General features: G+C 42.4%; 1 protein-coding gene and 1 long non-coding RNA gene across 2 annotated transcripts; one reads left to right on the top strand and one right to left on the bottom strand.

Moving 5' to 3' along the window:
• Positions 1–307: 307 nt before the first annotated feature.
• On the bottom strand, positions 308–22,856 carry cyfip2 (cytoplasmic FMR1 interacting protein 2). Its single transcript, XM_071457475.1, has 30 exons — positions 22,683–22,856; positions 16,776–16,925; positions 16,597–16,686; positions 15,802–15,879; positions 15,245–15,346; positions 14,965–15,146; positions 14,766–14,862; positions 13,813–13,941; positions 13,564–13,668; positions 13,383–13,471; positions 13,004–13,241; positions 12,718–12,870; positions 11,128–11,267; positions 10,884–11,031; positions 9,807–9,960; positions 9,561–9,717; positions 9,374–9,470; positions 9,211–9,287; positions 9,005–9,113; positions 8,747–8,866; positions 8,452–8,651; positions 8,261–8,348; positions 7,980–8,123; positions 7,734–7,824; positions 5,744–5,874; positions 3,960–4,032; positions 3,732–3,826; positions 3,359–3,597; positions 2,443–2,590; positions 308–2,316 (listed from the first exon to the last, which is right to left on the bottom strand). The coding sequence occupies exons 2-30, from the start codon at positions 16,890–16,892 to the stop codon at positions 2,149–2,151; spliced, it is 3,759 nt and encodes a 1,252-aa protein (XP_071313576.1). The 5' UTR covers positions 16,893–16,925; positions 22,683–22,856; the 3' UTR covers positions 308–2,148.
• On the top strand, positions 2,520–7,120 carry LOC139605734 (uncharacterized). The gene is made up of 3 exons (XR_011684452.1): positions 2,520–2,641; positions 2,767–2,848; positions 6,982–7,120. It is a non-coding gene; the product is annotated as an uncharacterized lncRNA (long non-coding RNA).
• Positions 22,857–23,341: the final 485 nt, after the last annotated feature.

The raw sequence follows: 23,341 nt of genomic DNA, 5'->3' as shown, positions 1-23,341 counted from the left end.
GGTTTTGTGCTGGACTCTGTGTACCAATTGAAATTAACAATAGCCTTTACTTCACAGACATCAGAATTTTAAGAAAAAAGATATTGATTTATTGAACACTATTATATATTTATTATTTTTTTTAATGATACCTAATTTTTCAAAAGATCTAAATCTGTCTTTAAAAGACATGCAAAATCACAGTTAAATTTTCCTCATGCTACTGAACCCCCACAGAACTCTCAAACCTATCCAGCTAATTAAATTATCCATATGAAAGAGGAGAGGCCCAGACACACAGAAAACCAATAACGTAAATACAACTTCATTTTTTCAGTTAAACATTTTTTTATTTCATGGAAATACAACATAATTTCAAATCCTTTGCAGGACCATTGTTGTACATTTTATACTCTTTTCTCCATTTTTTGTACTTGAAAACATGGTCACTTGTACAACAATATCATAAACAAAGCCTCATGTCACAAATGGAGCCATTGATGACAATAAATTACACTTGCCATGCTAAGGTTTCAAGATGATACATTGGTACCTTCATTTTTACTAGATTAACCTTTAAATGAACAAGAAGTCAGAGTTGAATAAATATGATAAAAAGACACTGGAGTTACAAAAGAAACTTTCTTCATTCAAAACGGAGCAGAAAAAGATCACAGGGCTATTTGAGGAAGGTTACTTATTAATAATGAATTTGTTTTCCTTCATTTGAAAAAAAAAATAGGGACAATTTTTGCATATTTTGATAACACTGCTAAATCTAAAGCAAAATTCCATCAATAGTAAATACTGACTATACTTAGGAAACTCCCCTTTAATTATAACTGACATTTTAGTTATGATTTTTTTTTTTGTTCCTTTATGTGCAGTTTATTTTTCATAGGTCTGCTAGACCAGCATCATCCATTCACACTCAAAACAGGTTAATCTAGTACAGCACTGTCTGTATACAACCTAGAGGTATTTTCTAGTCTTTTTCATTTTTTTTTACTCTTGAAAAAGCATACACATTTACCCAGATGAAGATGTGTCTTTTCCAAATTGTAAATAATATCACTGTATTCATGTACAGAATATAAAAATCTTTCCAACAGACAAAAAGAGAGAGAGAAAAAAAAAACAGTGGATGAGGTTTCCAGTCAGTAGTAGAGAGGCAACTGTACCAAGGATGTGTAAATTAAAATATTAATAATTAAAAACAAGAACAATTACAACACTCAACACTGCACTTTGTTCAACAGTGAAATTTACAGTGGAACTTGGTACCGAATAAAAACGTGTCAGGAGGAGGCAAGAAAACCAGACTTGAGGGTAAGATAAATAAAAGCAAATCAAAAAATGCAATGTATCTTAGTTCCTTTGAAAGCAAGCAGGTGTCGAAGAAGTCGTGAAGAAGTACTCAAATGCATCATGATAGACATTACGCATCATGAACACGGGCAGATCAGATTATTATACAAATGAGCAAGGAAGAGTTTGAAATGTATCACGCTAAACAGGACTGAGTCATATAGAGGGCACACATAATGATAGCACAGGTGTTCTGGTGCCTGTGCTAGTACTGTTAGTAGCTGTAGTAGCACTGAAAGAGCACCATGTTGCACTTAAAATAACTTTATAATAACTTAGAAAATTAGTTATTTGTTGCATTATTTCATACTTTATTTAAACCTTATTAGATTTGCTTTTGTCTCAGCTCTTGATTGCAAATTCTGAAAGGCGTTTATGACTCTGAATGGCTGCTAGTTCAAACAAGTGGAGCCAAAGAGGGCTTCAGATCATTGGGTAGACATACTCGTTTGGCATTTGTGTCAGTGGTCCATTCCACAGGTGTGCAGCTGCAGGAGTAAGAGAAGGCATGCATGAGTCTGAGTGAGAGCCACACAGGTAATAAAATAAAAAGAAAAGGTGTGAATATACACTTCAACCTCTGGTCTGGACCACTTCCATGGGTTTAAAGAATCCAAAGACAGTCATAGTTTAAACAGAGGAACAGTTTGAGAGGATTTGTCTTTGGATTCTTAAACCCCCGTGGGGAGTCATCGTGGTAATCTATACCTCTATAAGACCAGCAAGAGGCAGAAATTAGTATCACAGCTATGGGGAATGTGTGTGTGAGGGTGTTTGTGCACTATGTGTGAGGGGTCTTTTTCAACAAGTGGTAGCCAGGGATTGGTGTATAGGTGGCTGGAAACAGCGAACATGCTCCACAGTGGAACTGTCTGTCTCCACCGCCTTCATGTACTTGTTGAGGATGGCAAAGATCTCATTGTTGAGGATCTGGTACTTCCTAATGCGGTCTGCCATCTTCTTCAGGGGCTGTCAAGGACAAAAAAACAGACACAATGGGTGTATTTAAATCATGCAGTTGCAGAAAAAAGTCAAAGTCAACTGTCAGATGGTATGTTTATGTGTGAGGTAATGTATAGGATATTATATACCCACCACATTTTTGATGATCTCATCCTTGCCGTCCTGTCTTTGGACTTTGAGCAGGTGGTAGCAGAAATCAAAGAGGTCAAAGCGGCGCTGCTGTCCCAACAGCACAATGATGGCACAGCCGGCCCAGTTCAGCCCATCCCCGAAGCACTGCCTGGAAGGCAAAGCACATACAACACCGGAGTTATGTTTCCATCAAAGTGAGGTACAGGTCTTAAAAAATGTAAAAACATTTATGCAAAAGAAAATCAACTACTATTATGGAAATATATTCCAGAGGATGTGACAAGATTTTATAATTAATTGCGCAACACATCTCTCCTGATCCAGGTGTACCCTGCAGCTTTTCTCTCAGCTGCTACGGTGATAGAGAAAGGAGCGACATGCAAAAATGTCCTGTTTGAAATCCAAGGTATGGCCATGTGTATGTGACACAATATCTTGGCTTTTTTCCACCGAGGTTTTCATGTTTCTAAATAATCCCCCCAGGACAAATTCAGGGTAAAATCCATAAACTACTTTTTGGAGAGTATTTGCATTCAAAACCAGCAAACAAACCTTACCACTTGCATTATTATAAAATGTATTCTACAGTCATGTTTGGCTACATGTGTGTTTGATAGAGACAAAAACCAGAATCACCGTCTAATGGTTGTACGCCTCCGCCAACCAGCCCAGTTGCAGGAAATACTGTCACAATCTCCCCCTCCCGAGTCACAGCACTGAATCATAGCCAGAGGTGTTTTTGCAGAACATTATGATGTCACAGTGAAGTTGACCTTTAACCATTTGGATATAAAATGTCATCATTTCGTTTTATCCTTATAGACATTTGAAAACATGTGCCTCTGGCTGTGGCTGTCACCGACGAGAAGGCATAAAAATACTGCAAGCGCATTCGTACTCTACAGGTGTTACTTACTCTGCTGTGAACTCGTGTGTGCCCACAGGGATGCAGTAAACAAACTGCATGGCACTCCACAGGCGGTGGAACTCCATACACTCATCAACATGCATCACACCATTGGTGGGCGGAGGCCCACGCCACACCCCATCCTGCAGGAAGCTGCGGATGCGCGTCAGGATGACTTCGAACATGGAAAGGCCACAGCACAGACGTTCTTTGGTCAGCAGGTCTCCCTCACGGGCAATGGCAATTTGCTGGTGGACAGAGAAGCCAGAATATTAATAAGCATCAAAGATGCAACAATAATGAAAAAAATACATAATTTCATGGGTCATGTTTTCCTCATCTGTCTGCCTTTATGTCTGCCAGAGAAAGGCCTTAAACTCACTTGTGGGGTTCCCAACCTCTCAATTAGAGGCACAAGGTGGAGAGGGGCATACTTCGCTTCCAGCCTTTTCATCCTCACCTCCAGACGCTCTCCCTCTGTGTAGCACACAAACACAAGGAAGGATGTGTGCACGTTGTACAAAAATGACACATAAATCAATGGGAACTGGATTTCTTTTTTTTTTTACCCATCTGTCTTGAATTCATTGTTTCTAGCTCTGTTGTGTACCTTTGATGTAGACTCTGGGCAGAATGTTCTGGAACGGGGCGGCATGAAGCAGATCACACACTTCCTCCTGGGACTAAGATTCAAGCACAACACAGAAACGGATCATTTACATCAAGGACATCACCACCCATTGCTTTATGGACACCCTATTAGAGCATGCAGGTAGCCCTGAGGTGATGTTGAATTCCTTAAGTTAGTCTCAAAAAAATCAGTTTTTGAGGAGTGGTGCTACAGCTAAGAAGTAAAGCTTTTGAAACATACTTTGAAAAGACTAAAGCGTTGAGGAAACTGCCATGAGCTCCATGCTGTAGGAGTATGTTAATAGATTAGTCAACACTATCCCCAGATTATGCAGAGAATGAGATAACTGAGTAAGTGTGTGCCTGTGTGAACTGTGGGGGCTAAGATTATCAAGCCATGATGACAGGCCAACATTAGCAGGATTATAATTTGTCACACTCTAAGTACAACATCCCATCTAATCTGGTTTGGCAACGAGAGGTCAAGTTTACCAGCATCTTAATGAACCCTCGTCCCCCTGGATAAAATGTCTGGTGTGTGTTTTAGCTGTGTGAAGTTGTGGGATAACTCCTACTTGTCCAGCTTGCTTATCTTGGTGGTTGTCAAGGCGATTGTTAGTGAAAAGACAACAAAGCTACGAATCAAACTAAACGCAGAGAAGCAGCAACCTCAGCTAAAAGGTGATGAATGAGAGAATTGATCCATGCAATGATGACAGCAAGACACACACACACACACACACACCCAGACACACACACCTACACGCACGCAGGCAGTCCAAACCAACACACACACACAAACACCCTGTACATACGGAGGTCAGTGCAGTCAGACAGAAATGGCAGAGAGGGTGACGGCTGAGGTAGTGTTATGTAGACAGGCAGTACGAGCGCCCTGAAGCAGAAGAGAGTATGGAGGCAGGTGCAGAGTTAAGCACAAGACTGTACCAACAACCAACCAGAAATGTATTATCACCTCTTCCATGGAAGACAAGGACACAGTGATTCTGTGATGCATCAGCCAAACGTGTGTGGTTTGTTTTTGTTTGTTTATGACTTATTAAGTTTTCTTGACCAAATGTCTGCCTGCACTTGTTAATTGTGGAGGCCTTTGTGTCAAAAATGAAAAGTCTCACTTATGCCTTAGTGTCTCAGTCCTTTTTGCTTCCATGGCTGATTGGAGGTGAAACCGTGTGTGCCAAACCAACATGGTGAAGAAGAGAAAAAACAGACACACAGCAGCCCAAACCAACAAGAGAAAAGAGAGAGAAAGATATATTCGGTCTCTGTGTTATTTAGATGCTAACGACAAGACCTAAATCCTTACCACCTGAGGTAGTTGCCAGCGTGTAATGAAAAATAGAGTTGTATTTCAGCAAAAAAACATCAACGATCAAACACACTTGGGGGCACTGGGACTGGGGGCCTGACAGTTTCCATCCAGGAATTTTGAATTAGGAGGTGAATCAACATCATAAATTAGCCAGAAACCTTCAGGCACCCAGGTTATTGCTCACCCACAATAAAAAACATGGCAGTCAAGACAGCGACACATTAGAGGCCCCGCTCTCTGATCATGCTCAGGGACCACAGAGGGGATTGATAGTGGAAAAGTTGGGAGGGGAGTAGAATAAGAGGGTGACAAATAATTTGGCATAAAGGTACAGAAATAAACACAACAAAGAAAGGAGAAGGGATCAGGAGTATAATAATGACATAACTGTAAGATGGGAAACGGACAGCTTGCAAAGGAAAACATCTTACCAGAGCTTGCTCGATGAGCAGGCAGAAGAGGATGGCGTTTCCCACCTCCCTTAAGCTCTGGAAGACATCTGTCTTCAGCTCAGCATACTCAATGATATCCTTGAGCTGATGGTGGAAGAACTCCAGGATACCTGGAATGGCAGAAATGGTAAAAATGCAACCATGACACCCACATATAAACTCTATCATTAAAACACCTTTTTATTCCAACAGTCAAACAAACAGCCAAGCAGAAAGCATCTACTACTACCTCATTATGCCATTGATAATCTATTGCTAGCGGGCTGAATCAGGATAATGTCAGCGGGTCGGCCCGGCTGCTCTGACCCACATTTGGTCGGAGCGTCAGGCCCTCACAGCAGAGGACAGAAGGATCATTAACTGCTGACAGTAAGATCACAGGCAGTAAGCCAGGTACAGAACTCAGGGTACAGAACATCAGTAATCTACAGATTACTAAGCCCTCCTCATAGGGATATCCCATCTGACAGGCCTCTAATCTGCACACACAGCTCAGGCCAAAATGCACAGAGGCAGGTCAGGGAATTCACACAGATGCAACGTAAGCAGTGAGAGAAGTAAGGCGTCTTTTATGCTTTTGTGCGCCTGATACTGTTTTTTTAAGCATCTTGTTTTCTGTAGCACACATTGAGAAATAAATAATTTATAAACACTATATGTTTTTAAATTTTAATTACAATATATAAACCTATCGCAAACTGAATTTCCATTTCGCCCCACTGTGCATGCAACTGGCTCATTAACACTCCTCCTCTTATGTTACTCATCTGTTATGACAATACTGGCTGTTTCACTGTAGATGTAGTGCGTTCTGTGCTGTAAGCATTTTCTTCTTCTGCTCCATATAATAGCTGAATCTTCCTCCAGTAATGTGTTAATGCCAAGCCTAAGTGAGCAAGGAGGAGGACTCAGCTTGTACTGAAGTGGATTGTATGAAGTGAAGTGTATCAAATGTATCAAAACATAAAAACAGACCTAACTCCCGGCATACCTGAAAACCAAACCTGTGGTTCATGTCTGTGTATGTTTGTTCATGTGCTTGTGTGAGAGTACATTAAAATATCTCACTTTAGATACATTTAGCCTTACATGTGATGTGACACTGCCCAGAAGAATCCAACTGGATGTAAATATATAACAAACTGTACCTTGGCATAATAATACATATAAAACTAATTTAGTTTTCTTTTTTTTACCCTTTGCTGTTTTCTCTTTAGTTTAAAACCAGAGTGCACAACCATTCTGGACCACAGAGGTAAACTGACCGACTAACAGACCAACACTGCCATCCCTGGAGCCATGGCACCAGCACGGCTAGAAATCAGTTCCCGGCACGGCAATTTGACAACACCCTGTTCTCTTAATTTGCCAAATTTGTCATTGAAAAAGAGTCGAAAATAAAGTGAACATCAGTTACGGAGGGAAAGGCAGCTTTATGCCTTGGGCTGCACTAAAATATTGTTTCACTGCTGCAGTTTTAGTGAGACTTTTGAGCCACAAGTTTGATTGTCTTCTTCTGGAAACCTGCTTTGCCTGACTAACCTACAGCAAAAGGCCTGTCCCAGTATTTTACACACATTTTGTTAACACAACCAAGTGAAGAAAACATTTTATTAAAATACTTGATATTGATTTTGTTGGTGGTTTTGTTTAATGCATGAATTAGAAACTTCCTGTTATGTCCCCCCACTGTTCCGTGGATGCAGGAAAAAATATCCTCAATCAACCAGGTAATGTGAACATGAACATAATATTTACATGACAGGTGCAACCAGACAAATCCACTCAGCAAGTATCAGATGTAAAGGTAACATTTTCAGTATCTACCCCTCTTTTCTATGCAACAATCTCGTGATGATAACTTGATTTAAATATTACAGCTGTAATGGGATTTAAATTGGTGTTGTAAATGCTGCAGATATAATCCCACATGCACTCTATGCACTGTAACAGTGGGGACTGATCTCACCTGGGGAGCCATACTCATGGCGTGGTAGGCGGCAGATCTTGGGCATCACTTCTATCAGTGTTTTTACATACTGCAGGATGGTGCCCTGTAACTGCAAAGTGAGAGGGAAGACAGATAGCACACAGCAGGTGGAGGGAAGAAAGGGCACACAGAGGGAACAAAAAGATGACTAAGAATCCGGCGCACAGAGGGGGAGAGAAACATGTTTTTTTTTTTTTGGATGTGGTGGAAAATGAAGATAAATACCAGGCTCTTGACAATCTTAAGGAGCTCCTCCATCACTACAGCAATGCCTTGGTAACCAAGGAGACGGCAGATGGTCTTGAAGTGAGGCGGGCCAACAAAGTTTCTGTAGGAGCTGTATATGTGGGAGTAGGCAATGTTCAGAGGCTGAGAAGAGAGGAAGACACAGAGAAACAGCGTTAATCTGGAGCAGTAGGAAGACTGGTTTCCTTTACACATACAGGTACAACCTTTAAGAAAATCTATGATGTTGTATGAAATATAAATCATCTGTGACACCATACCTTGGACCCGTACAGGTAGTAAGGCTGTACATTGGCTGGCTTGTCTCTTTGAGGCTCCTGGGTGAAGGGAATGGCTGTACGAACAAAGCTGAAGAGAGAGAGAGGACAAGATTGTTAAAAAACCAAAAAGCTGACACACGTTTAAAAAAAAAAAAAAAAGTCTCTCCACAAATATCCAGCATCAAACTAACCGGTTTGTGGATCCGTTGTAGCAGTAGTTAGGGAGGAAGTCGAAGTTGAGCTCCCAGAAGACGTGGAGCGTGATTCGTCCGTAGGGAGCGGAGACGTTGTGGTTGGCCTCGCGGAACATGGCATCAAAGCTGTCCAGGGTCATGTGCTTGGACAGCAGCCGGTGGGTTAGTCTGTTGATCTCCAGCAGCCACTCCAATTCCTGTCCAGGACACATATAGAGGCATTATGAAGAAGAGGATATGAGAGGGGAGAGTTCAGTGTTAATAGGTGTGCATCCCTGCTGTGTGATCTTACCACTATGGAAGTGAGGTCCTCACTCTCAAAGCGGCTGATGGCGTGGTCCAGAGACTTGTACATTGCTGCAGAGATCCTCTGGGTGATCAGACGGTTCAGGTCAATGGAGCGACCTAGCAGCTGCGAGATACAGGAGGAACAGGTCAGAAATGCAAGGTACCAGACAAATAAAGAGCAAAAATTCTACACAGGCCAAAATGATGGCTGTCGGTCTGTATCTTTACATATGAGAGCCAGAAGATTTTATTGCTCCTGTACCTGTACATGTCTCTGTTTGAGCAGCGTCTCGTAGCGGTTCGATGGAGGGTACGGGATGATCACGCCATAGTTTTTACACTCTGCCCTGAACCGCTTGTCTAGGAGGACACTGTGGAACACAGATGATATCATTCACACATTTTAAGTAGCGCAAGTGCTACAGGTTGTGTCAAAAAAGTGCTAACTAATGAAGTCACTTCTCCTACCTCCCAGCCATTGCTTTGTAGTAGGCAAATATCTGATCTGCTAACTTGTAGACAAACTGATCGAAGCAGAGGTTTACCTAAAAACAGACCCGGCACGTGATGAAGGTATCATTTTAAAAGAGCAACAAAGAGGTAAAGGCAAAACACATTCAAGTGACATTACCTCAGCTTCGATTTCATCATAAAGGAACTGCTTCTTGAACTTAGTGAGAGCGTAGTATCCGCTATCATTATACAAGTCGAGAGGATACAGCACATATCTGGGGGAGGGAGAATGGCAGTTACAATACAGTCTGTTCTTTCAAGGTACAAAGCACATTCTGAGTTGCACAGTGGAGGTTTTGTCTTACTCCATCATGGAGGGCTCTTTGGTCTCCAGGATGTGGTCGGTGAGGATCCAGGGCATGGACATCTCAATGGGGAACTGGATTCTGCGGCCCATGGTCAGCTCCAGGAAGAACTCTCTGAACCACAGCTGGGACAGATCGCAGCACTGCTGCAGGGCCTCTGGACAGCGGAGGGGAGCAGGAAAGGAAGGATGAGGATTTCAGTTCATTTGAAAACACATCGGGTCATTTTAGCTTCGATATACTCACCGCTGAAGTTGAGCAGGTGTGTGAAGAAGAAGGACTGTTTGTGGAAGTCTTCTATGGCCACCACTATGGGTCCATCCAGACTGCTGCGGAGAGTCTTCTTAGACCCGCTCTTATCTGCTATCAATGACTCCAGCATGGTGCGCACCATGTACAGCTGCAGAGGGTGGACAGAGGGAAATAGCAAACTTATGTAATGATGCAATATTAATAATTTTTCACCCGACTGTAATTTTCTCAATATGCTCCGTGTGCTGTACTGAGTTAGTTCAAGGAAAAAAACTACACTATTTCTAACCTTCAAAATAAAACTTGTTCCCAGAGGCCCAAGATATACAGAATAATTTTGATTTAGTGCAGAGAGTTGAGAGAAAGAAATTATGGGCCACAAACTGTGTTACATGTTACAGTTTGATTTATTCTCATGTCTCTTAATCTGCTCCTTCTCTAATCTATCCTGGAGTCTGTGATCTCATTGAGGGAGTGTTGCTATCATTTGACTACTACATGATAAATTATTTGCAATTTTTGCATTTGCTTACTAATGTGTGTTGTAACAGATGGCATTACTGGGACGACTAGAATTAGTTTTAAACTGTTGAGAAAATCCCTGTGCAGATGGGAATGTGTTCTTTGAGGCACTTTGTGTACCGATGGCTGTTTAGAGCAGCTCAGGTTGGAGTTGTGTGCTAAGCTGTGTGTATGCAGGGTCACTAAACACCATTTACTAACATAAATGATGAATTTGGAATAAAACTCACAGGAAAGTTCATTCTTTAATAATTACTTTTTAATAAAAACTGTGACCTTTCACGGTGACCGTTCACATTTTGCACAAGGAGTACTTCTAGTTTGTATACTTCACTATACTATACTTTACATTTTGCTGGTAACACAAACAGATTTTTTTTTCACACTGGACTTGTTGTGTTGCTAGTGGTATTGGTATTTCATTTAATAAAAGATCTCAGTACTTCTTCCACAAGTGTTACCAGTCAGAACCAACAGCATTTTGGTTTGACTGCGCCCTGTCTCCCTAAACCATCTTAAGACTAAGATGATCTTAGTCCATAGACTTACCTGTGTGCTGGACGGTCCTACAGCCCTGCGGGGCACTTTGATGTCAAATCCGCCTTTCGGGTCCTTCTCCCCCCTTAGACAGGGGTCGTTTGGAGGCTCCCTTGCCCCTTCCCAGTCACAAACAGTCTTTCGAATGGCCTGGAGAACACTACAAAGAAAGTAGGATTATAGAAGAAAAAAATCACTGAAGCCATAAGATGAAGTTTGATGTACATTTAATAAGATCATCTTTATTTGTCTATACCTAATGAGGACGTTCTTCTTCTTGCGTACAGCCTGGCGCAGAGGCTCTCGAAGGGTCATCTGGGCAAAGTCCTGCAGCGCTGCGTAGATAGTATTCCTGATGGCCTGGTTAAACACTGACTCCATTCGGCCCATCAGAACCTATACAGTACATTACATAGCACCATCATCATCTTCATCTTCATCTTCATCATCATCATCATCATCATCATCATCATGTCGGTTTTGAGGACTGGACCCTAAACTCAGTATTAAAGGAATAGTTTGACATTTTGGGAAATATTCTGATTCACTTTCTTAAGTTAAATGAAACCACTGATAACACTCTCATATACTGTATATTATGTTATCCATTAAAGATTGAGGAAATTATGAAAAGAAATGTTTGAAAATGCTCAGATTAATGATTTATGTAAATACAGAATCTATGAATATCATGTTGTTCCTTTCAAAAGTTTAACAGCTGGACACAAGACATCTCCTACTTCAATGAAAGGTCTATTCTCAATACATGGGCACTGGAGGTTTACTTTTATGAAAAACGCTAATACAACAATAGTTTAAACATTTATATTTTTATGCATGTTGCTACGCAGCTTTGCACGAGCTTTAAACTGGCTGCCAGCGAGCAGACAAATGACAATGACAAAAATAACAAAAGAATTGGCCAAGATACACTGGTCGTGAGTCACAGCCACAGTGAGAAGCGTAGTCACTGTTTGGGTGGTGGAGCACGATGACATTTAGGCTGAGGGAGAACAGGTTCCTTCTATCTCATACAACCCACCCTTTTGTAATAGTCTAACCTGTAATAATTGTCTCCCACCATAGTTTATTACAGTACAACAGTAACCATGATTAAAACACAGGAAACCAGGACTGCCCCCCTTTTCTGCTGAACTGGAAGTGTTCCTGGATCTCATTTCAGAAGTCTGGTCACCTGAGTGTAAGTTGGATACTGGACCATGACTGGCTTCCAAAATCATGCTTGTGCATATGTCTTAAACTGAAATTAAAGATAGAACAGAGAAACTGCCCCCCCTCAGCAGACAGATGTGAAAATACATTATTATTCTGCACAGCAAAGGTCAAACATTAAACTGAAGTAAAAATAAACACATTTTTTAGTGGAGGGGGGCTTTCTATATAAGGCTACAGCCAGCAGCCACTTAGCTTAGTTTAGCACAAAGACAGGTGACAAGGGGAAACAGCTACCCTGGCTCTGTCTGAAGGTAATAAAATTAACCTACTAGCACCCCTTAAAAAACATTCATATAGAGCCAGGCTTGCCTGATCCCCCCTGCTTCCAGTCTTTATGCTAAGCTAACTGGCTGCAGCTTCATAATTACCTAACCCACCCTCGATCTTCTCATTGAACTCGCAGCAAATAAGAGTATCTCTGAAATGCTGAAGTATTCCTTTAAGGTTAAAAATATGCAACATCAAAGCTTTTTGACGACTACTTTCTCATTTTTTGACCAAATAAGCCACTTATGTGCTCATGTGCCAGCTGTTGAGCACATCAGTCAGAAAGCTTCTCCTATTTTCAGAACTAACACTTCAACACCTGTCAGGGTCACCAGTGTTTTACCTGCAGCCCTTTGATCATGGCAATGACCTCCACCAGGGCAAACTTCTCCTCACTGGTGTAATTGTAACGTGTGGCCCGTTCATACTCCTCCGCTGTGCCCGGACAGTCCTTGTTACAGAATTTATCTGTGGGATGGACCAGCTTCCACGAATACTGAAGAGACAACAGAGAGATATAAATAGATCAAAGCCGCAGCGATCAATGGCAAAACCACAAACTTTTCATACCTAAACGCACGCCTACTGACTGCCACACAAACGTTTTCCCCGCCCACACACGAACTCACAACTTCCATGACGTGTGTGCTCCACTTGGACAGCAGCTGCAGTCCTCTCAGAGCCAGGTCGAACAGCTCCCTGTACTCCTCGTCAGACTTCTGGCTGTCCAGGCCCGAGCCCGTCACCACTTCGCTGTTGCTGTAGCGCGCCAGCTCCGAGATGAAACGGATGTGGTCCTCCCTGATCTGCACCATCTGCTCACACAGGTTGTACTGCGGTGAGATGCTGCTCTGGGTGCACGTCCACCTGGGCACAGAATGGAGAAGATGGATGGTTAGGGGGGTGGGCGGGAGCAGATGGCCTGGTGGTCAAGGATTTCTGATTTTATTTGTAGTTGAGAGCAGTTCTGATAATAAGGTGTACATGCAGCCAAGTGGATTCTCTTACTTGGACTTGTTTTCTTCGTAGTGAGCGCTTGTCTCAATGTAGCGTGACAGCTCTATCTGCATGTCCCCGAACAGTGGCACCACTTGAAGCTGAAAAACACAGGGACAAATGTCTCACCTGCCGATCGTACACACAAATATATTCCTGGATGAAAGAGATGCTGAAAAAGCAAAAGCCTCACTTTAAAGAACTTGTCAATCTTGCTCAGGTTGATCCTCTTTTTGGCATCTAGTTTGTAGATATTACTCACATTCCCATCCATCAAGTACAGACCAAAGCCCATCACCTGACACACACACACACAGAGAGAGAGAGAGAGAGAGAGAGAGAAAAGATTTGTTTTACAATGATAAATGACACTGATCCAGCTAGAGATCAGACTATTGACTGTTATTGGTTGGCAGCATGTGAAGATGTCAAATGTGTGTACCTTGAGCAGCATGTGTTTCTCACTTGGTGTCAAATACATCTTGTTCTCATAATAGTCTACACAGATGTTAACAATGTCGGCCAAAAGTTCCTCATAGCCAGGAATCACCTCCAACTGTTGGTGCAGGCACTACACAGAGACAGAGATGGGAGAACAGGTCACCTTCAGCTAGACAGTGATGTGTTTACACACAAATGCCAGAGAGGGCTCATGCTTTCCTGACTATACAATAATCTTGAACAGAAACATCACAACTCAAAACCACGGTTTTCTTTTAACACTGCTCCATTTTCAAATGGGCTTCTGTCGACCTTTCGATCATTAAAATGATTGATCCTGAAGAGACCTTGCAATTATTTGGTGAACTATGAACTGATATATCTACACACACAAAGAGAATTGCTTGTCTTGAGCATCAAGTCAGTGGTTCATGGTTTAATAAACCAAAGCTGTGACAATCTCATAATCTGACCCCAACATTTCAGTGTGCGAGTTGAACACTGTCCATGTCATTCAGATTGTTCAGCAGGTCAAACATTAGTTAGGTTAGGTGGGTTAACCTCTTAATTACTCTTTTATTCAGACTGCATAGCCCGTTCGTGCAACTAGATCTGTCACAATGCACCTCGAGCACGGCACAGAATACAAATTTGAGGCTTCTATTTGTGTAGCGAGTCATTTCCTGAGGTGTTAAATTAGAAGCTCAGTTGCTGTATTATCATTATAGATTAAAGAGAACATTTAGGTGCAGCAGCCTTTTGATCAAAAAGGTATTAGGGGGCCATTTTTTTTTTTTTTTTTACAAAGATGCACTTGAAAAACAGCCTTGAATCAACGTACAATTTTAAGGACATTAATTCAAAAAGTCAATCTTCCATCCTCTGTATCCTCCCATAGTTGCACATTTTTACACCACACACTGTATGAAGACAGTCTTAAGTCTGCACACCAACCTGAGTGATCCTGTTGTGGTTGGCTAAAAACATGGAGAGATTCTGGGACTCCTGGATGGACTGAGGGTCGGCCATCTTCCTCAGGAACTGAGCTGCCCTGGAGACAATAGGAGTAGAGAAATGTCCACCTGGTTCTTCAGAGGAAAAAAAAAAAAAAAAAAACACACAGATTTCGATTTCTTTATTCATGGTAAACTACCTTTTGTAGGCAGAGTGATCATTCTTGACGCTACACTTCATGTTCTTCAGTTCGTCCAGCACTGCAAACATGTTGATGAATTTGCCCAGAGTGAGCAGGTAGGCCTCAGACACAAAGTCCTTCCTCCTCTCGGCGTGGCACAGACGCTTCACCTCGCTACAGAATCGTTCTATGGCTTTCCGCTGTAAAGATGAAGAAACCAGGATATGTGGAATTGATTACTGATCAACAAAGCTCTTATTTAATTAATTATAAAATAGAAGAGGCAACTGAGTCTGACCTGGAAGTACATGAACTTCATGAGCTTGGTCACTTCGGGCTCCAACACCTCCACTGTTTTCTCATAGATTTCAACTCTGTTGGGTTGCTCGTTGCATTTCACCTAGTGAACACAAGAGGGCGCCGTCATATAGCTTGATATTGCAGTAGCTGTGCAGTATATTTACTTCAGTTTATGCAATTACAATTTTTTTTGCAGGTAAATATGATTTCTTTTAAAATAAAAACACAAAGATGAGGTTCACTTTTCTATAAGGCGTATTTGTCCAATTTAGGAAAATTATATTATGTGCAATCATAAGTCAACACAGGCCACACTACAGAATCGTTGAGGGACTTTTTTCCAATCAAATCTGGTAAGATTAAACATATTTTCACAATTGGCTGATCTCTGATTTATTTCAAATGAAGCTAATGCAAACAAGAAAATGTAGACTAGATGCAGATTACTGGTTTTCTGCTTAGTTGAGTTTGAGGCTGGTGAACAATAATCAGATTGCAAAGGAAAAGGATGCATGGTTATTATTTGTTGCATGTGCGTATGTGTTTTTGTGTCACCTGGGGGATGGCTCTGGAGCAGCTTCTCCAGGTGTAAAGCATCACAGCGTACTCATGTCCTTCCTCCAGCATCTCATTCTGCACAAATGAACAACACACAAAAAACACATAACTCAGTCTTATAGCAAAGTTCCAAGTGACAAAAGCCTTGAGTGGATCTTCCTTGTTTAATATGTGTGCTTGCTACTGATGGAAATTTTGCAGAGGCACTTCACAACACCAAATGTACCAAGCATTTCAGAGGAGTCACATAACCAGTCCGATATGAATGGGGCTTGGTAAAGCAGGGGAACATTTCTTCCATTCAGAAGTAGGTGATACAGATTTCCCTATCACTCTGTCTAAACAAGGAGCATCCTCAAATAGACCGGCTTCAACCTCAGTGGGACTTCCTGATTAAATAGGGTTAAATAAGGCTCTACTTCCCCTCTTTACCAGTCAAATCACACTCTCCATTCATTCACCATCAGGGGAAAGAGGTTTAGTGGTCCACTGTCTGCCTGATTCACCAGTGTGTGAGAGGAATGTGTGTCTATATGAGTGGGTGTGTGTATGTGTGTGTCCCGCCACAGGCCTAGCCAAATCCTAACAAAGGAGCCAAATGATAATCAATTCAAAAAAAAACAAGGCTCTCTTTAAGGGCGTGAGGCTGCTTCCCACAGTCGCTTTTGTGTTGACTGAAAGAGGAGCAGCAGCTATTGAAGACAGACAACAATAAATTGATTTAACCGATCAGATGTAAAAGCCAATATGATGTCAAGCCACGATATGTGGTTTTGGGAACTGGAGCCTCACCATGCTGGAGTGGACTGTGGCTTGCTCTATATAACGGGCGATGCCGGTCACGAATGCATTCCTGTCTTCAAAGTTGGTGTCAAAATTAGCCTGGAGAGAAAGGGGAGAGAAAAGAGTGAAATACGCTGAAAATGTCTGAACAACGGGGGGACGATGGAGAGTGTTGGTGAGTATTGTACCTGGTACATGATAGAGGAAGGAGGGGGTTCGATGCATGGCTGCTGGTCCGGGAGGGGCAGCTCCTCCAGCAGGTCCACGTTGGACAGAGCATCCTCCAGGGTCACGTGGGTCGTCATGGTAACAAGGCGTCACTCACACAACACCCCAGTCTGACATTAAAAAAAGAGGAAGAGACAGTGATATGAGAGGCAGAAGAAGCTCCACCGCAGAAAGTCACAAGACGTGAGACGGGACTGGATGTGCTTCAGGAGAGGGACTCTCACCCGGGGCTTCTTGTTCCCCAGAGTACATGGACAGATTGTGGAGTAGAGTTGAATCAAATCGTAACTGATAAATTACGATTTGATTCATAAAATGTATTGACATTTTGAGCTAGTACCACACGTGCAAACCTAAAGAGTGTGTGAAAAATCATCAAGTGAGAGCAGTGAGCAAAAAACAATGAATGACGGGTTTAAATAGTAAAAAGTAATGGATAAATTATTGAAATAGCTATTAGTTATAGATATATGGTTGAAATAGTTGCTAAAAGTGATGGATAAAGGGTTGAAAGGGTTAATTATTTACAATTAATGGATAACTGGTTGAAATGGTAAGCTACAGCTAATGAATATACGGCTGAAATAGGCAGCTAAAGGTTTTGGATAAATTACTGAAATAGCTAATAGTCATGAATCAACAGTTAAAACCTCCAGCTGCAGCCATTCCAAGTGGTAGTGGTACAAAATGCAAACTTCATGTTATCATCAATAGCTCAGTAATATGCAGACTAAAGACATTTCAAATGAACACATTTGGGACATGAAGGTTAGTGTTGCTGAAGGGGTACTTGAGTTAATCTTACAGAGCTCGGGGAGACAAGAAAGGTTGGGAACCAGTGCTTTGGAGGATACAAGTCAGATAATGCGATGATATTGCTTTTCAGTCACAAAGAAATAGAACAGATATTGTCATTTCCTCTTGCGAAACCCTTTTTGGTCTATGTGGTGCAGCGTGTCTGTGCGTTCACCCTGCACCTGTATCCTCTCCCATTTCACTTTATGTCAATACCAGACAATGCTCGGGGGAAGTAAGGGGTAGAGGCCCCTCACTGTTTCCTTTTTAGCTTCTTATTTGACTAGAGGAATATTTGAAGCATCAAATTCTTGAAATGCCAAGACCTGAAAATCTCATTGATCTGAGAGAGGCGGAGAGCAGTGTGGCAATGACTGACATTTTGACAAACAAACGAAATGTGCTATCTTGCAAAGACAGTGGATCAGATTTGCAGCTGATGGAAGAAATTTACATTAAAATCAGTATAGGTACATAAGAACATACAGGTCTGTTCAACTCATGCACAAGGCCATGACTCTGACACGACCTGATTGGTCCTTGGAATGAATGGCCAGTTCCTCTTGGACCTGTGCAGTCCCAGAAGTGTCCTCTCCTCATTAGAAAATACCAGCCCAGCCAGAGCAGCGCCCACCCGTATATCATGTGCCTCTCAGAAATGTGTGTTTTACGTCTGACCTGGCAGACGGGGCTGACAGCACCGATAATCAGCTTAATTTTCACAGCCAGAGAGAGCACAACCAGAGCTGAGAGGGCCAGGGGCCAAACAGCAAAGAGAAAAGAGGCGAACGTGGCTGTCTCTCTTCTCTTCGTCAAAAGTAGACCAAGAGCCCTGAGCCACGGAGGGTAAAGTGTTGCATCGGGTTGTAAAAGTGTAATGAATAAAGTTATTTCATATTAAATATAAATAAAGTTGGTTTATGGCCCCTTATATAGTCAAAAAGCTGTTTTATTTGTCCTGGCACAGACTGAGGATCAGATAAACAGAAATGTTAACCTACCCACTTCCAAACACAGTGATACTTCCACACACAAGCGGCAGTCAACATTTCCAAATGTCAAAACAGCAGCGTGCTGAAAACTGATAGGCAACATTAAACAGAGGAAACCATACAAAATTGTAAAGTGTGATCACTGATCACAATGAGTCTTACTGTAACCAGCAGAGAGATACATGAATTACAGGCCACACTGACAGAGGCCTACATAATAAATACAGTTTGACACAGTGTTGCTGGCAACACCTACATGCTTTATGTAGGTTTTCTAAAATTATCACAAATTAAGGGAACGGAGGTGGGTGCAGTTTCCTGTGATAATGAACTGACAAAGTTGACATATGCCAGAGTTATAGTTGCACAAGGTGAACCACAAGTCGTGGGGCCAAAGTCAGACAAATGAATGAGTCATCAAACTTCTGATGATACAGAAGAAAGAGAAGCCCTTCAACCAAATACACATGGTGGCAACAGGGTAAGTTAATGTGGACTGAGGTTTGCTGGGTTCTTCTGTTAAATATATATTGTTTTATCTCTTTTTATTCTATTATCTTCATTATCTTCCATTATCTTCCTACCTTCAAATCCCACCTCTTCAGACCTGCCTTTTCTGTTTAACTCCAGAGCTACTGTCTAACACTATCATATTTATTTTGTGCAATTATATTTATTCTAATTGATGTTGTATTTTATGCCGTGTTGGATTACTGTCTGTTGCTATTTTACTTCTTTTACTGTGTGTTGCAAGATGTAAAGGGCCCTGGAAATAAAATATATTACTATTATCATTATTTTAACTGATACTGTCAAACTCTCTCTTTTTTTTTTTTTTTTTTTTTTTTTTTATTATAATGGCATGGTTGATGATGACTGACATTATTTTCCATTGTAGCATATGGTACCACAGACGAGATGAGAACTGTAGTCCCTTGCAGAAACCTTTCACTTCTGCTCAACAACATGAGCAACAATGAAGAGATGACTAATTTTTCAGTATGACAGTGCAATAAACAAAGGCCTGTAGATGTTCAGTGATGCCTGTGAACACCAGGGTGAAGTGTCAGCTCCGACTTTACTCCTGTGTGCTGCCTGGATCCTTGTAGTGTTTGAGTAAAGAACATATAAAAAGATGATTTTTTTGTGTGTTTCCTGTGCTCTTTGCACTTGCTGTGACTTTACAACCTGTTGTAACCGGTTGGTTATTTATAACGGTTCAGTTTATAGAAAATGAAACATGCAGCTTGCTGGGGTGGGGTGGTGGTGGGGGGGGCAAACATGCTCAGTGCTGCTAAACTCCTGTCTGTGCTTGGGAATACAGGCACAGACTGAAGCCTGGTTTGGCTGAATAAACTTTCCCACCCTACAACAGACTCTGTTCAACAGTTGGTGTGTGTGTGTGTGTGTGTGTGTGTGTGTGTGTGTGTGTGTGTGTGTGTGCATCTTTACAGAGCAAAGGGCCCCTTCATTCTCTTCTGCACACTTGGTAACGTAGCTGCAGGCCTGTATTACACCGGAACAACTAAGACAACAACGCTCCTCAGTAATCCCATACAGTAGTTGGACTCTTCACCAAATAACCAATGATATGCATAGCAACCACCCCCCCCCCCGCCCCGGGTCAGATCTCCTCATGACAGCACTAAGCTGTGACGATCCAAGGGTGGTGTGAAAGTGCTCTAAATATTACAACTAAAAGGAAGAGTGTAAGAAAAGCACAAATAGCAGCCTGAACCCAATAACACATCATTTTTAGAAGACCATCATGAGGAGCATGTGCAGCTGGGGGGAGGGGGGGGGGGGGGGTTCTGTGTAATACATCTTCCCTGAGAGAAAGACACAGAATGAGAGAAAGTGTGTCAACGCCAGGGTCACACCACTCAACGGGATCTCCCCCCAAGGCCAGCTTTGTAATATATATTCCTCCACACAATAAGATGAGACGCGATCAGCGTGGAAGGAGAGGGAATCTCGAGCCTTTAGACACACACGGGACAATTTGCGACACATTCACTAACACACGCACACCGACACTAGTTCACCGTGTGTTCCAGCAGCATCTGTGCAGTGAACAGTGTGTCATCATGTGCGGGACGCTCGCTGGCTGACCGGCTGGCTGAGGTATTTGACGGGATGAATGTCGTTTCACAGACCAGCAGCGCAAAACTGCTGTCGTCTCATGATCCCCATGATGTCATGCTCACCTTTGTAGACCAACGACAATGACACCAGCGCGGCTCACATGACCACGACTGACAGGTAGAGGAGGGTACGCGAAAACCTACACTGACATCACCTGCAATGTTATCTGCAACATTTATTTTCAAGGGTTTTTGCGAAAATTCAATCACAGATTTATGGTGGCAAGTAGGGTCAAATTTATCCCCCGCTCAGGAAAGAGTCATGATTTGTCAAAACACAAATGGCTTTTGTTCACCATAGCTTGTCAGCATTGTTTTTCTCTACTTCCCTTTTCTTTAACTGGTTGGTTATTTATGTCTACGGGCCTTTGTCTATGAATTTACTCAACAACAGCACTGTCAGCCGCTAATGGCTGCTCATGATCAAGTTGTCTGAAGGGAACAGCTATGATACTGCGTTTAATATAATACGACATATGACAACAAGGCCGTGATACAGATGTCACAACAACAGTGGCCATGTCATGTGGATATGACTGGGGCTGAAGCTACAGCTACATTGTCAATTAAATAAATATTATTTTCAATTTTTCTATTACACATTTAGCATATAAAATGTCACAGAATGTGCAAAATTTCCCAGAGCCTTGGATGTAGCCTTCTAATTTGTCTTGATTTGTCCGACCAACAGTCCAAAAAGCAAAAGATTTTCAAGTGACAATGGGTTCAAACAGAGAAATCCTCACGTTTTTTGACCCTTTTTGCTTGATTTATGACTTAAAACAGTCTTGTGGTTATCAAAATATTACACACAAGATATTATAGTCATGTCACTGAGGGGAAATAACAACAAACTGTCCGGAGATTTTTTTAGTTATTTCTTCTGTCATTAAAGGTATTTCTTGATTTATTTATTTATTTTTATATTTTTTTGTCTTATAAAGCGTGAAATACAGTGTGGAGACTTAGGAAACGATGGATTTACTAAAGTAAAAATATAACTGGAATATTTCCATTCAGCATAGATCAGTATGAGCAGGAGCAGAGCATGTACAGCCTCATCATTACATCACTGCTTGTTGGTGAGGGGCCGGCGTACGGATTTACAACTCAGTGAGTCTGCAACAGTCAAAGATAACACATTTGTACTCTGGGGGACAGGGTGGATAGACGACACACCAGCACAGCATGAAAGACACCAGGGTTTAGACATTTTCGTGAAACGGAAGTGGGTGAACCTGTCATCTGTGCATCAGTAACAGTTACAGGCCTGCCTCAATCTGTGGGAGCGTCTCCAGCGCTGCTCGCAGTTACATGCTGAGCCCTGTTGGCCGGCTGGATCAAGGGCTGGGGGGGGGGGGCAGGAGAGAGGGGATGAAAAGGAAATTTTAAAAAATGATGAAAGGGAGTGAAAGCGGTGAAAGCTTCATATGCGCTCCTGCCCTTATCACAGCGCACATCTGTTTCACTCCGTGCGGCCAAAAGCCGTTCAGCTTTTTCCGTGATCCATCATTCATCGGTGCACTTGCCTCACAGACGAGCCCTCTCCTCACCCCACCCATCTCAGTGTGGAGCTACGATGCCGATGTAAGCTAACGAGGGGTGGTTGGGATGGGGATGGGGATGGGATGGGGGGGGGGGGGGGATCCCATTCATGTGTCAGAATAATCCGCGAAAACCGGGACAGCTCCATCCGCCGGTTCACGGAGGGCGTATTTCCTCAGTGACCAGCATCGTGTCTAATATGTTGTTAGTGCACGGAGCGATAAGTAACGGGGAGGATGCACGGTGCGAGGGGGAAGAGAGAGAGAGAGAGAGAGGGAGGGAGAGAAAAACAGCTCTGTGGTCTCCAGCCATCATCACTACCCAGCGCGCATCACCAGCCCCGATCCTCTACAGCGCTGCGGCTCCATCCGCCGCTACTTTCGCCACATACCTGTCAATTGCATGTCCGTCCGGCGATACACGGAGACGGGCGGACGGTGTCGCGGTCTGCGACGGCGGTCCAATGTGTCCTGGGTGTTTTTTCTCCTCGTCTTCTGTGCCGATTGATGCTCTAGTTTCGCCCAGTGCCTACCCAGTGCTAATCCACCCCACACAAAGAGCAGAAAATGGCTGCAAGTGCATTTTCTTAAAGGGACAGGCACAGCGGAGTGAGGGAGGAGGGGGTGATGGGTGACGAGGGGGCCCCAGCGTGTGGATTCTGCACATTTCAGCTTTTATCATCGGGGGAACCTTACGCTCTATCTGTGGCGAACACACACTGCTTATTAGACTTTTAATTACTCACATTAAAAGTGGTGCAGTGTTTGTGAGTGGAAGCTGTGATCAGGTGAACTTTGATTCTTGGCACAAAATAGGTCAGAGAGTATCGTCCTCTAAAGGGGGGGGGGGGGGGGGGTCCAAATAGGTTGGTTGTTTATATGTTACTATCGTTGGGATATACAGTGTATCTGTGATTTTATTTGATTGCTTATTTGATTTGTTGTTGTTGTTGTTGTTGTTTTAAGTAATGGGGACAAATGAAGACAGTTTTAATTTCAAAATAAAACTGTGTAAATGATACAGAAAAAAATTTAAGAGAGGCCCGTCGGC

Source organism: Trachinotus anak, unplaced genomic scaffold, assembly GCF_046630095.1.
Source record: "Trachinotus anak isolate AG129_WGS33_773 ecotype Australia unplaced genomic scaffold, CSIRO_AGI_Tana_v1 ptg000021l, whole genome shotgun sequence".
NCBI classification, from domain to species: Eukaryota; Metazoa; Chordata; class Actinopteri; order Carangiformes; family Carangidae; genus Trachinotus; species Trachinotus anak.
Note: the sequence above shows the minus strand (reverse complement) of the source record. Positions and strands in the feature narration are given on the sequence as shown.